Here is a 14,801-nt window from a genome sequence, read left to right as displayed (position 1 = left end):
AATTATTTGAAAGACAAATTTACATTTGGTCAACAATCCCCTACATTCTTCTCTGACATTAAAACTCAATGAACTTAATGGTTTTTGTTTTCTAAATAAAGTAATCCAAACTGAACGAACAGTTTATGTATAAGATGATCAACAAATCTAGGTATATAATTGAAGGATCATAGGACAACAGCAACATAGATCATTCTAGGACAGGTGATGTCAAACTTGCAGCCCATGGACCAGGTGCGTAATGCACTGGCCACACCCACTCTGTCCCCAGTTTAGCGATATGTTATGTGATGACATGTCATCACTAATTTCAAACCCCTGGTCTAGGAGAAAGGAATGTTTATCATTATATTTTTCTTAGATCACATGAAAGAAAGCAAAATGTCCCTGACCTTTTGCTTTGTTTCTGCTATTTTAATTTGCAGTCAGCTTTTTTTCTTTAATTGGCATTGCTTTGAGAACATACAGAGTAAAGTGACGCCACCATAAAATAGTTAGGATAATTATTTTGAGCTTTCTAGATATGTTGGACAACATCACTGTAGCCAAAAACCTTGTTGGCTAGGAAAGATATGGCTAGTGGTCTAGCACATCTGAAAGGCTACGAAGAATTGAAATGAGTTTCATGGATGGAAGAGCTTTTTTGTGGCCAGATGGTTGGCCTAAGAGTTCATAGATTATTCTAGTTTTTGATAATTTGGCTATACAGAGTATAGAGAAATATTCTGGGTACATTATGGTTAGGGCAAAATGTAGATGTCTGAGTATATCTGAATGAAGCTTAAAACTTGCTGCAATTCCTGGGTAAATTCAGCAGAGCTTAATTTTCTTTTAGTAAAAATAAAAAAAATAGAAATCCCAGGGAAGAATTATGTTCATATAAGCTTACAATGAACTTTCCATTCTGCTGCCTTTATTCTGATCTACAAAAGTAGTCTAAATTATTTTACCAGCCATGTAGTAAGAGGAGAGAAGCAATCTACAGATTTGACCCCAGTCTTGTTCTCACCAGCAGTCCTTTGAAACAGGTGGAGAAGGGGAGCATTGTCCATATAATGATGCTTGGTGCTAATTCTCTTTACTCTTCTTTGTGTTTTGTGCTATGTGAAACAGCAAGATGAGCCTGCTTAAATCATAGCCCAAAGATGAGACAAAATTAGAATCATAGGTGGGGGGAGGAAGGCTGCTAAACTGATCTAAATAGCAAATAAAGTCAGGTTCATGTTCACTTTAGACTATCAGCATAATACATTACATATGAAGCAGTCTTCCACAGACTCACATCTTTGTAAAAAATGACAGCATGGCTTCCTTCAGTTTTATTTTTCACCCATCTTGTCTTTTTTCCATCTCTCGGCAGACAGCTAAGAAACATATATGATCAGGCCATCAAGAATTATTGTAACAAATAGCTAGGATGTGACCCAGCCACTCCTATTCTGTGTTTCTTAAGTAATGTTTCATTGCCAGCAGTTTAATTCTTTATTCTTTTTATGTAATATATGTGTGTGCCTATTTATCTAAATAAACTTTAAATTAGATACTTAAGTACTATCCCAGATTTAATTGAGGACAGATGGTAATTGATTAGGCTAAGCTTTTTTACTAGTGAAATGTTATACTTGCAATAGAGATAGTCATGTTAATTATTATTAAAATACCGGTAATTTGTTTTGTGGCGCAGTTGCTGCTGTCTGAGTGTGGGTTTTTGCTTGCAGATGTTTCATTACCCAACGTAGTGACATCATCAGTGCTACTGAGTTTTGTTTTACTCCCTATTTATATACCCTGCCAATTTTGGTGGGGGGGGTGTAGTTTTCTCTTTGATAGTTCTTTGATTAGGGTGTTGTTTTCTGCTTGATTGTCTTCTGTTGATCCATGCTTATTTGTGTGTAGGCTGATAGAATATGTTCTTGTTTCTTTCTTAGCTTTTTTATAGTTTATAAATGTGGTTTATCTTTATTGATTGCTGATTTGTTGCCATCAGCTTCCAAAAATTCCCTTGCATTTTTGGATTTAGTTTGAATTTAGATTTGGGACAAATATCAACACTCCCAGGGCTAATAGGCCATGAGGCAATGGCTAAGAAATGTCTATGGAGATTCTCAGTCATCCAGGTCATTATTGTCCCAAGGTTGCTTTTTCAAGAGACAACTGGACTTTCTGGTTTTCCTCAGGAAGTTTCTTGGATGAGAAGTTAAACGTCTTCATAGAAAAACTAGAGTGCTTTTGCCTCTGGAAAAAGCACATTTGGGACTACTATTGGATAATTTGTTTTGAATTCCTCATTTCTAAAATCTAGTCATTGTAGAGAAGCTGTGGCAGATTGCTTTTACTGATTATTAAATTGATAAACATCATGTCCTACCCTGCCATCTGTCACACTTTGCAGAACATTTCCTCATGATTATTAGTGGATTAGATTTACATATTTCTATGTGCATATGTGTGTGTGTCATATAGTGAAACAAATATGTTTTTAGACATTTTAGACATTTGTAAAGATACATTTTGAAGTGATTTTCTAATTAGAAATAGGACATTATGATCCTCCCAAGTGAAATGTTGCACAATCCGTTAGGAATTTATATAGCATAAGGCTTGAAAGTCTGGATTAAAACCGAAAAGCTTCAGTTCAGATTTTGCCATTGCTATTCAACATAATTCTCTTACTAGTCCCAGCCCAGGGGGAACATGATGCAAGGAATACTAGAATGAATAATTGAATGAATGAGTACACACACATAGGCACAAAAGCAAAGTGTAATATTTGTTAATAATAATAAATACTAAAGCATCAGATTTTTTCATTCAATCTCACTTTGTGGGATTGGAGAGGACCATAAGAATAATCTAATGTAATTCTACAATGTGCAGGGAAACTAATCCATGAGAAATGTCTGACTAGTCTCAACCAGAGATGGAAAACTCATAACCTTCAATTTTTCTGCTATTGTCCAGACATTTTAGTTAGAGAGTTTTTATTTATATATTTTTAAATATTTTAATGAACTCTAGAAAGCTGCAATTTATACCTCTTATTCCTCATCTTTATGTCTGTAGGCATTAAAAACAATTCTTTTGCCCTCTTGGCTGTAGCTTCTTTTTCTGAAGATGTCTGTCATGCCTTCTTTAAAAAACTTCCTTTTCTTCAGATTGATCACCAGAAGTTTGTGCGGTGAATTCCCCTAGGACATTTCTTCAAGTTCCTATGTCTTATTCTGGCTATTCTCTAAACTCCTCTAACATATTAATAACATTTCGGAAAGACAATACTGTACTCAGAATTGTTAGCTATGATTGACTACACCAGTGTTGAATAGAGAGAGGAATATACTGATTTCATGTATCTTTAATGTGGTGCTTGTAATGCAGCTTACAATTGTTTTAGCTCTTCTAGAATTTGTCCCATTCTGTAATTTAGCTTCCTGCCAATCCTTCTCAGATGTTTTCTTTTCAAACCACATTTTCCCCATCTTGTATAAGTGCCCTACATTTCTTTCTAATATTCAACCTGCATTGTTATTTTCAGTCCAGTTTTCAAAGTTATTTAAATCAATTACATTTTCTTTCAGTTACCTAGATCTTGGCTAGGCCTCCCACTTTGTATAATTTGCAAATTGATATGCAATCAATTAATCTCATAATCCAGGTCATTAATAAATGTGTGGAATAATTCTGGCTCCAAGACTGATTCTCACAGGTTGCACCAGTGACTGCTCTCAAACTTGATGTAGAGCCATTCATGCTGAATGCAATTAATTTTGGATGTAGTTTCCAGCCAGCTGTTGATCCACCTTACTGTATTGTTATCCAAATCAGCAGCTTGTTAATGAGAACACCATGTGAATCTTTGTGGAAAGCTCTGTTGAAATCAAGGAAGATTATATAGTAGTTCCCTTGCCTATTAGATTAGTTACTCTATCCAAGGGGAAAACAAAATTTGTCACATATGATTTGTTCTTCTTACAAAACACGATGGGTCCTAGCAATCACAGCATTAATTTACAGAAGATTACATACAGCTTAAGTATGCACATAGTATATTCTCTACCCGCCTCCAAAAATAACCCTTAGTGAAGGGGGTGGTCATGGCCACCACAGGAGGCAAAGAGCACACAGGCCAATGGTACCCAGCAGCCGCCACAACCTGCACAGTGCAGATGAGTTGATTATCTCTCTAAGCAGCAGGCAGAGGCAGAGGCAGGAAGAGGCACGCAAACTGAATGAGCTGTGCGGGCCTCGGGAAGAGGGCCTAGAGTCAGTGAGCCGGACAGCGTGCGGCTGCAGGAGACAGCGTGCGGCTTCACGTTTCTCGACTTGCCTGCAGCCCATGTGCATTGGGATTGCCTCCCTTCTCCCCACCCCGTGCTTCTGCCTCTGCTGCTAGTGCCCCCTCACCTGTGGCTGCCCTCCCGCCAGCCCACCGACTCCCAGCTTTCCTGCGGCCTGCATGGCACATCCGAATCACCTGCCTGCCACCCTTGTGCCTCTGGCTCCATCTACTGCTTGGCAGGGAATCAACTCACCTGTGCTGTGTGGTCTGCAGAGCCGCAGAGCGCACCAACCAAGGGATTGGTGAGCTGCAGCTGCTGCCGGATACTGTTGGTTCTTGTGCGCTTGCCACCACTTGTGTATGCACTGGGGGAAACGGAGGCCCCAGTTGGGCTGATCACCCTGAAATCATGTTTCCTTGAAAATAAACCTTAGTATTTATTTTGGAGCAAAAAAAAATATAAGACCAGGTCTTATTTTCAGGGAAACGTGGTAAAATATAGAATCATATATTGATGTTATATTATAAATTCTTAGTGAAATAAATCAGAGACAGAATTTATCATGGGGGGGGGGTTGCCATCTACTGACATAACATTCTGTTTTTCTAGTTTAACAAGCTTGTGTGGAGGAAAAAACCCTGTCATGATGAAATCTTATTAATGAATTAATGGCACGGGGGGGGGGGGGGAAACAGATTAGCAATCCATTTTTAATTCTTATCCATGTTATGATTACGTCTAATATAATTTTGCTATAGCTACTGTTGTGTCACAATAGTTTAAAGGTTACTTGTTATGTGTACATTTAAATGCATCTCCCTGTTTAAAGAAAAGAAGTTTGAACACTTAACTCTCCCAGTGAAACCTGTGACATTTAAAATAGTTTAGCTTCAGCTCAGTTATATGCAATATTATTATTACTAGAATAAGGAATTAAGTTAAAGGGCTTTATATAATTCTAAAAAAAATAGGTCTGCTGTTATTTCAAGGTAATAACCTGACATTCATTATATGTCTAGACATTTCAGCTGTACTGGATACACTTCAGTAAAACATTTTACAGCTATACATCCCTAGGCCTTTATGCTTTTATGAATTGTTCTATCCAGACCAGTGATGGCAAACCTTTTTTTCCTTGGGTGCCGAAAGAGCGGGTGTGTGCATGCTATTGCATATGCATGAGTGTTCGCACCCATAACTCAATGCCGGAAACAGTCCCGAGGAGGCCCTCTGGAGACTGAAAACGGCCTGTTTCCCAACTTCTGATGGGCCCAGTGGGCTCATGTTTCGCCCTCCCCAGGCTCTAAAAGGCTTCCCTGGAGCCATGGGAGGATAAAAACACCTTCCCACATACCCCCCAGAGGCGCTCTGGAAGTCAAAAATGCCCTCCAGAGCCTCTGTGCCAGCCTAAAATCAGCTGGCCAGCATACACATGCACGTTGGAGCTGAACTAGGGCAATGGCTCATGTGCCAGCAGATATGGCTCCGCGTGCCACCTGGGGGCACCTGTGCTATAGGTTTGCCATCACTGATCTAGACTCTTGCTATTTTAGATATTTAGATTCTGTCAGGCAGGACCATAGAATATACAGCAAGCATATTTTCTATCTATTGAGCGACTTCTGAATAGGACTTTTAAATAATTTTTTTTTATCCCACCTTCAATATTTTCCAAGTAATTCAAGGTGGCAAACTTACATAACTCCTTCCTCCTCCTATTTTTCCCATAACAAGCACTCTTGTCAGGTGGATTTGATTGAGAGAGGCTGACTGGACCAAAGCCAAATAATCAGGTTAGCTTTCATGCCTAAATTGGGACCAGAATTTATTATAATGATGAGAATAAGTGATAGAATGCAGGTAGGATGATTAATGTTATCTAATCTATCTCTATAGAGAAGTATAATATGTATTTGAAAAAAATATTTTTCACTCTTTTAGAAATGTTGTTAGATAAATAGTCTGTTGATGTGCCTTTGTTTTAGAGTACGAAGGATCTGGAACAGACATTCATAGAAAACATTCCAAATGTGGAGTTTGCAAGTACCGAGCTGAGTGTGATGAAGATGCAGAAAATGTTGGGTAAGCGACTTTCCCCAAGGTACAAGCTACCTTCTCCCAGTGATTAAGATGGCCACTGAGATGAACTGGTCCTCACTTAGCACAGCGCTTTCTTTTGAATAATTCAGCCTATTTTGAGCTCTGCAAAGCAATGTGTTTCTAGTTTAATAGCAACAATTGTAAGAATGTAGATTTGATGTATTTCTTGATGAAGGCACATTCAGTCTACATTACCTTAATTTAATAATATATCACATTATTTAAAAAATTAGATTAATTTTAAAATCACGGAATGATGAAATCAGGAAAATTTAGAATCCACCACTGATACACATACAACCTTTTAAAGTGCTATTTGAAAAATGGCAACGTTCTCAATCTGTTACTTTGAAGCTGAAAGTTAAAAGGGATAGTATTCCTTATGTTATCTATTTTCCTGGGATAAAAATCACAAGTGAAATCCGGATTAAGGATGTTTCATGTAAATGTATTTTCTGTCATAAGGTTGGTGCTAATGGTGATGGTTATGGCATGTTATTCTCTCGGTTTAAGTGTTATGGATTTATGCATTAATGCTGTATATTTTAGCAACACAGCCCTTGTCTGGGTTCTCATACTGGAAATAAAGGATGAAATTTGATCCTTCTAATAATTACTTCTTGAAAGGCCTTGTGCGTCTAGAAAGGTTTCTCTCGAGATTTCAGGCTTTCTGGAGCAGCCTGAAGGGGGGAAAAGGAATCAGTAGTGAGCGTCTAGCCTCTTGGAGATCTCTGTGAATAGAATAATTCATGGAATGGCCATATACACATACACTTACGCACATCCACACATACGCACACACATATACGAACACAAAGATCTGCATATCCATGGGTGTATAGATGTGGAAGAAGTGAAGTTTAAAGATAATTGCTTGCTGTGCCAGGCCCCAGTGATTTTTTAAAAAAAAACAAACACGAAATTGATGAAAAACTCTGAGAATTAAAGGATGAAGAATTTTATTCCAATTGTCTGCCTATCAACGCAGAACACCCTAAAATCTGTTGAAGCATTCAGGCATTATGAGGGAGTCACCTCAAGCTGCATTCTGGGAAGTATTATTCATAGTGCAAACTTGCATTTTTCATTCCTAGCAGTAGTCTGCAATTAGACTGTCGGCTATACCAGAACTCATTACATTCAGCACAGAGATACAAACAATCACACTTATTATCATTTCCCCTCCTTTCCTTTAACTTATATTGGGCTTATTAAGGGAAAGAAGTGACTTTTGAGCAGGTGGTTGTCAGGAGCTGCACAGCACAGTTGGAAAATTAACATTTGGATCGATTCAGATGAATACAGTGTGTGACATTACTGTGCATAAATATGTGAACGAATCATAGGGAGAAAATATCACGAACATATCATTCTTCCTTGGTTTCAATTTCAGGTATAAATAAACAGATAATATAACTTCTGGGAGAAACAAATGAGGTTATATAAAACATCCCCAAATACGCGGAAGTCTTATAGATTGCATAAATCCTCTCGAGTTACAATATCTTAATGTGTATCTCTTAACAGCAAATCTTCTGCTTGGCGTAATTCACTATGTTGAGTGATGCTGAGAATCTGATTAGGGGGAGAGAGAACTAGCTCTAAAAGAGGCACAAATAGTTCTTGCACTGGTTACTTAATCAGAAAGAAAAAGAAGCTGGTTAGTTTAGTTCCTTTCATAGTTAAACAACAACACACTTTCCATACAGCTACACAATTACACTCTCAACAATGGTTGAGCACACAAAGTGGGACAAATTATATGTTGGCTTCATTGACTACCTACTCTCAATCACCTAGAGGTTCAATTACTGCAATGCCTTCTGCATTGGGCTATCTTTAAAGAACGTTCGGAGACTGCAGTTAGTGCAAAATGCAGCCGCGCAAGCCATCATGGGACTGCAATCCCTGCAGCCTGAAACAACTGATAAGCGGTATTCCGGGAGGCAGATCCAACTGCCAATCAGTTGCTCATGCTATATCAGGCTATGCTGAAGTTCGCCAGGCTGTTTGCTGCAAAAAGACAAATTGCTGGTAGGCAGAGGCAGATTTTTAAAAACTGTTTTCCTCCCCAAAAGCTAGATGCATCTTATAGTCGGAAAAATATAGTAATTCGTTTTAGTCCTATTGTTTTAAAACATTAACTGCAACTAAAATCTGGATATATTTTTGAAAGTTGTGAAATCATGCTAAGTCACTTTTTTTGATTCGGCAATACAGCTTTGGAATGAAAACCAATTGACAACAGAGAAGTTATAAGGTACAAGGTAGTGTTTAAGGAACTAGAACTGGAGCAATCTAGATTCAACATTTGCTCTGAGCCATGGAATATCAATAGGTAACAAAATCTCTCTCAGTCAATCTATCTTGCAGAATTATCATTGTGGAATTTTTAAAAAAAACTTCCATATAAACCTTTTTAAGAATCTGGAGGAAGCCTTGTGATACAAGTAGTAAATGAACAAGTAAATAAGTTAATAAATAAGTAAGTAAGAAAACAAGTAGGTAAGTAAAGAATAAACAAACAAACAAAAAAGATTTAAATATGCCAGGTGATAAAAATTGATGTACATGCCCTTTTAAAAAAATTTAAATGTTCCTTGGAGAAGTGTGACTGCTTCCATAGTTGCTTTGCTAACAATTGCAAGAGCTAAATGCTTGGCTCCTCACTTTACATTCTATTTCCTTCAAATGTCTAAAAGCTGCAATGTCCTCCTTATTTTCCGTCAAGAAAAAAAATGATTTTGGGGACAAGCCTTGCCACCAGAATCAGAAGTGACTGCGGTATTAAGGGCAGCGCTTTTAAATGTGAATAAAATGTGAGCAGAGATGCAGCCATTGTCCATGCAGATTAAGGAACAAGTTACTTGACAAGTACTTTCCCGTTATCCTATTTACACATACAAATGTCAGGTGCAACTAAAATGTGTCAGTTATATTTGGTTATTTTCCAAGAGCAAGGAGGATTCTTTAAATATAATTATCTTCCTGTTCTAATGTTAACTGAATTTTTATTGCTGAACTAAATACTTTTTGATAGAAATTTGCTGAAACATTATTATAACTTAAGGCCTGCTGGGATTTGCTTTCCTCTTTGTATCCATATTTCAAAAGCCAGCTGTGTCAACGATAATTTGATTCATCTTTTCAAATGTGGCTTTTTAAAAATAATTATTTAAGAAACTTTAAGAATTGGCATCATCTTCCCCTAGTACATGGACAAGTGAACATGCAATACTAATTTGTGATGTGCTTCAGGGATGGGAGTCTACTGGTTTGGACCAGTTCGGGTGAACTGGATGTTCTGACGATCAGCTGGGAGTGAACTGATTCGCTCCGATGTTCAGCTGGGCCGTTCAGCCCATCCCTGCGCTTTACTGAACTATATCTTAGTTGATTTGCATGGCAGAGTGGATTGCCATGCCTCGGCTGTATTTCTCCCCTGCAGTAATGCTGAAGTAAATTTTTATAAAACTATGCACATGTATATCAGGCACATGCACGGGTAAAATGCCCGATCACTGAACGAGTTGTTAAATTGGCAGGATCTCACCACTGATGTGCTATTATTATTATTATTATTATTATTATTATTATTATTATTATTAATTAGATTTATATGCCGCCCCATTCCGTAGACTCGGGGCGGCTCATAGCAATGATAAAAACAATATACAATGACAAATCTAATAGTTAGAATCTAAAATAACAATAATACATTTAAAAAGTCTAAAAAACAAGAAACCCCAATATATAAAAAACATACATACAGTCATATCATATACACAAAAAAAACCCCTACATAGGCAGGGGGAGATGTTTAAGTTCCCCCACGCTTGACAACAGAGGTGGGTTTTAAGGCAGTTCTAATCTCTGAAGGGAGCTGACTCCAGAGGGTTAGAGCCGCCACAGAGAAGGCTCTTCCTCTGGGTCCCGCCAAATGACATTGTTTAGTTGACAGGACCAACACTGTGGGACCTAACCAGTCGCTGGGATTCGTGCGGCAGAAGGCAGTCTCGTAGATAACCTGGTCCGGTGCCATGAAGGGCTTTATAGGTGATGACCTATAGCTTTGTAGATACTTTGCGCATTTTCATGGAACATTGAGTTGCCAATCCCAAAACATTGCAAAACTTAAAAAGTACAATATCTGATCAGATTTACCATTCTAGGATTTGGCTTTCAGGACAGTATACTGTATACAGAATGTATACTTGTAGACATGGAAGTAGATATCATAGGCTACTTTGCCCTTGGTGTTCTTAGGTGACAGCACCTCATTACGCCTAACAAAGTCATGTGTTATACTAAGGATAGTTTCAAAAGTCCTGTGTGATATGCGGATCAGTCTGTGAGGTAAAAATACCTGGGCCGGGGTGGCGCAGCAGGTAGAGTGCTGTACTGCAGCCACTGAAGCTGACTTGTAGATCTGAAGGTCAGCGGTTCAAATCTCATCACCGGCTCAAGGTTGACTCAGCCTTCCATCCTTCCGAGGTGGGTAAAATGAGGACCCGGATTGTGGGGGCAATAGCCTAGCTCTGTTAAAAAAGTGCTATTGCTAACATGTTGTAAACCGCCCTGAGTCTAAGGAGAAGGGCAGCATAAAAATCGAATAAATAAATAAATAAATAAATAAATAATACATAAATAAATAAATAAATATAAAACTGCTACAGTATTGGTTTCAATTATGTTTGGGATGGAATAGAACAACTTGCCATGGCCCACTTGCTGTGGCTAACTCACCATTCCTGTTTTGCCATGGCAACTGGCTGTGGTCAATTTGCCATAGGACAACTTGCTGCAGGACAATTCAACAATTTTATTTAATTATTTAAAATAATTAAAAATTATTTTATTTTTTGTCATTCCCTTTTCATTTTGTCCCTTCTTTTGCATCCTTTATATAGTGATTCTATTGTTCATCATTTCTTCGATATTATGTAACTTTTCTTCTGCAACAAGTTGTCCCGTGGCTAATTGGCTGCAGTGAGTTGGCCAGAGTAAATTGGTTATGATGAATTGTCCTATTTAGACCCTGTTTGGGAAGCAAGTAAGAATCAGTCTCATGGATGGCTTGGTGAAGTCTTCATTTGTCTTATCACTTTTTACACCTGTTTTTGGCTTTTACCTTTGTGAATTAATCTTTCTATAGATCTATATAATGATTTGCAGAATCTTTCTAAAAGTCAGTATAATTATATACATGTTACTGTCAATATGTGAAATTAGGCTTTATTTAAAATGATGAGGAAATCTATAGAATGCCAAAAATGGGATGACAAAGTATGAAACATTTAATATTTCACACATTTCCTGGCCATGCAAAGGGCAAACCAGTACGGTATTGGTATTCCTTGACTTATAGCAGTGCATTTAATGACTGCTCAAAGTTACAACAGCAGTGAAAAAAGTGACATGACCATTTTTCACACTTACTTATGACCATTGCACCATGCCCATTGTCACATGAACAAAATTCAGACACCTAGCAACTGACTTACATTTATGATAGTGGCAGTGTCCCACAATCACCTTTTGCAGCCTTATAGGAAACAAAAATCAATGTGGAAACCAGATTCACTTAACAACTGAGTTACTAATTTAAGAACTGCAATGATTCACAAATGTGATGAGAAAAGTTGTAAAACTGACTTAACAAATTTCTCACTTAGGAACAGAAATTTTGGGCTCAATTGTAGTCGTAAGTACAAAATGTATTTTATACATGTATAAAATACTCCTGTTAAAATGCCATTTTAGCTTGCTTTGTTGTTTATTTTCAGTAAGAAAGTCCTGTATTCTATTTTGCATTTCTTCTTTCATTGTCAATTACTTTAAATAAAGGGTTACAGTTAGATATAATCCTGACCCTAACCCTTTTTCTAACTCTCTTTTTATAATTTGTCTAAATTGTTCTTGTCATTCCAAACAATGCCTAGGTATTATATACAATTAGAGGTGTTGGGAAATATTTGTATCTCGGGTGTTGTTGATGGTGGTTTGTTTTCTGAAGTTCCTCTGTAGATGTTACCTAACCTAGTGATGAAACATTCAGAAGCCAAACAGCAAACCTGGAGAGCAAACCACCAATAGCATGTTGCACACAATGCCTAGAGAAAATACATAGCATATTAATTTCACAGACATTTCATACTTTGCCAAAAACATCACAGATTCCCTAGGCATTATATTCTTCAGTTCAATTTATTACAGTCATAGACCAGAAACCAGAACTAACAAAAACATTCAGCAAATATACAATCAAAAGTTATAAAATAAAATAATAAATAACAGATAAAGTCTATGATAAAATCCAGTCTGTCAATTACGATCTACAATACTAAAATTACAATCCATTATCTGTGAGGACTTGTAGTCAGTTTAATACTAAAAGGGAAAGGAATAAGCAGGGTTTACCACATTTGCTGTATAAATAAGCTATGGTGGACTAGACACTTGTTTTTTAAAGGTTCTAAACAGTTTACCTAAAAACATCACAGATTTCCTAGGCATTCTATACAATGCCAGCTTTTTACACATTGGTGGTAACACATATTTGCCGAATAGTCAATAATAGTGCCTAACTAGTTAATGCCTTAGAACTTCTTCAGTAACCTTGTTGGCACCTCATGCTAAACCTAAAACAAGTAAGAGTCACTGTGGTTTAATGTTATATTTGAACCTAGCTGCAAAATTCCAGGCAACTTTTACCCAGCCTTAGCAAAATCTATCTCAGAAGATTGTTGAGCTGGATATTGCCTTGAATTCCTGGGATGTAAAAGGCAGGTTTGCACGTATCACAAAGAAATCCACATTTTGTTCAAGGGAAATATTTGTCTAAGCAGATCCTGTTCTGTGAAGGTCCAAGTGACGAGCTTTGCCGCATCCTTCTTTGTTTAGTTAGGGTGACCCTTTCTGAGTGGGCATTTGAACAAATATATGCAGTCTGCTTAGTGACCTGTTGTTTCCAATTACCCTTCAATGACACTGACAGGGTTGAATGGCACAGCTGGGAGCTTATGACTGGACGTATCCATGGCAACCCTTGGGATGGAACATCACCTCTCTCAAGGCCGCTTTGGTTGCTCACTGAGAAAAAGAAACCAATATTTCATCACAAGTGAATTTGTTTTTAAAATAGTTAACTGTAGAACTTCCCACTGCTGCTGAACAAAAGTTTTAGTTGTTGTAGGGAAGAAATGCTCTCATCAAATGTATTGTCCAAGTCCCAAGCTCACTAAGTCCTAGGTGAAATGCTCTTTAATTTCTTCTTCATTATTGTGGGTAATTTCCAGAGTAATTTGCACCCAGCACACTTCCAGTCAGTCTCTGTGTCTCAATTACCATGTTGCCCTGAAAATAAGACGAGGTCTTGTATTTTTTGGGAGGCTATAAAATAAGCACTAGGGCTTATTTTCAGGAAAATGTGAAAATAAGACCAGTGTGATCAGCCTGACTGAGGCAGCAAGCATATGGGGATCGATGGTATCCGGCAGGGGCTGCAGCTCGCCAGTCGCTTGTCAGCACACTCTGGGGCTGCGCAGTTCACGCAGTGCAGGTAAGTTGATTCCCTGTCCAAGCAGCAGACAGAAGCAGATGTGTATGGGGGGAGGCAGGTGATCCGTGGGAAACCTGAGAGTCAGTGGGTTGGAGCACTAGAAGCAGATGGACGCAGAGATGCAGGGCAGAGTGGAAGGTAGGTGATCCTGGCATCCTGTGCAGGCCACAGGCAAGCCGAGAGATGCGAAGATGAGCCTCCCATGGGCTTTCAGCTGTTCTGGCCCACCAACTTTCAACTTTCCTGTGGCACATCCAGATCGCCTGTCTTCCCCCCCATCCCCGTGCCTCTACCTCCGTCTGCTGCTGGTACCACCGCATGAAGAGGAGCCACTTGCAGTCACATGCCACTCCACCCACTGACTTTCAGCTTTCCTGTGATCTGCATCACCTGTCCAGATTGCATGCTTGTCCTCGCCTCTGCCTGTTGCTTGGACAGGTAATCAACTCACCTGTGCTGTGCAGGCTGCGGCTACTGCTAGACACCATTGACCCACACATTTTTGCTTCCTCCTGCACTGGGCACACTCACCCCCTTTAATGGAGTTTATTTTTGGGGTAAGGTTCTATGTTTAAAAAGCAGACTAGGCCCTATTTTGGGGGAAACACAATAGAGCAGCAACGTACACTATTCAGTAGAGCTTACAAGACAGCACCACTCAGTTCAACTTTAAAAAAAAAAGGTATAAGCAATCAGTCAATCAAAGGCATCTTAGAACTTTCAATAGCCACTTGGAAACAGTGAATTGGCATGGATGTTCTCAAAGCCTTTGGATGATCTATCTTTAACCCTTTAACAGCAAAATAATGATGAAAATAGGATACCAGGTGATCCCTTCTCTATTCTGCATCAGTAAACTGTGT

General features: G+C 38.4%; 1 protein-coding gene across 3 annotated transcripts in view; it reads left to right on the top strand.

Moving 5' to 3' along the window:
• Positions 1–14,801, top strand: part of TMEFF1 (transmembrane protein with EGF like and two follistatin like domains 1) — a 162,654-nt gene that overhangs the window by 116,518 nt on the left and 31,335 nt on the right. For all 3 annotated transcript variants that reach the window (XM_070749075.1, XM_070749074.1, XM_070749077.1), the window contains exon 5: positions 6,263–6,359. In XM_070749075.1, the coding sequence (XP_070605176.1) occupies positions 6,263–6,359 (97 nt within the window). The remainder of the gene's footprint in view (positions 1–6,262; positions 6,360–14,801) is intronic.

Source organism: Erythrolamprus reginae, chromosome 3, assembly GCF_031021105.1.
Source record: "Erythrolamprus reginae isolate rEryReg1 chromosome 3, rEryReg1.hap1, whole genome shotgun sequence".
In the NCBI taxonomy this organism is placed as follows: domain Eukaryota; kingdom Metazoa; phylum Chordata; class Lepidosauria; order Squamata; family Dipsadidae; genus Erythrolamprus; species Erythrolamprus reginae.
The sequence above is the reverse complement of the archived record's forward strand: the minus strand, read 5'-3'. Positions and strand labels throughout refer to the sequence as shown.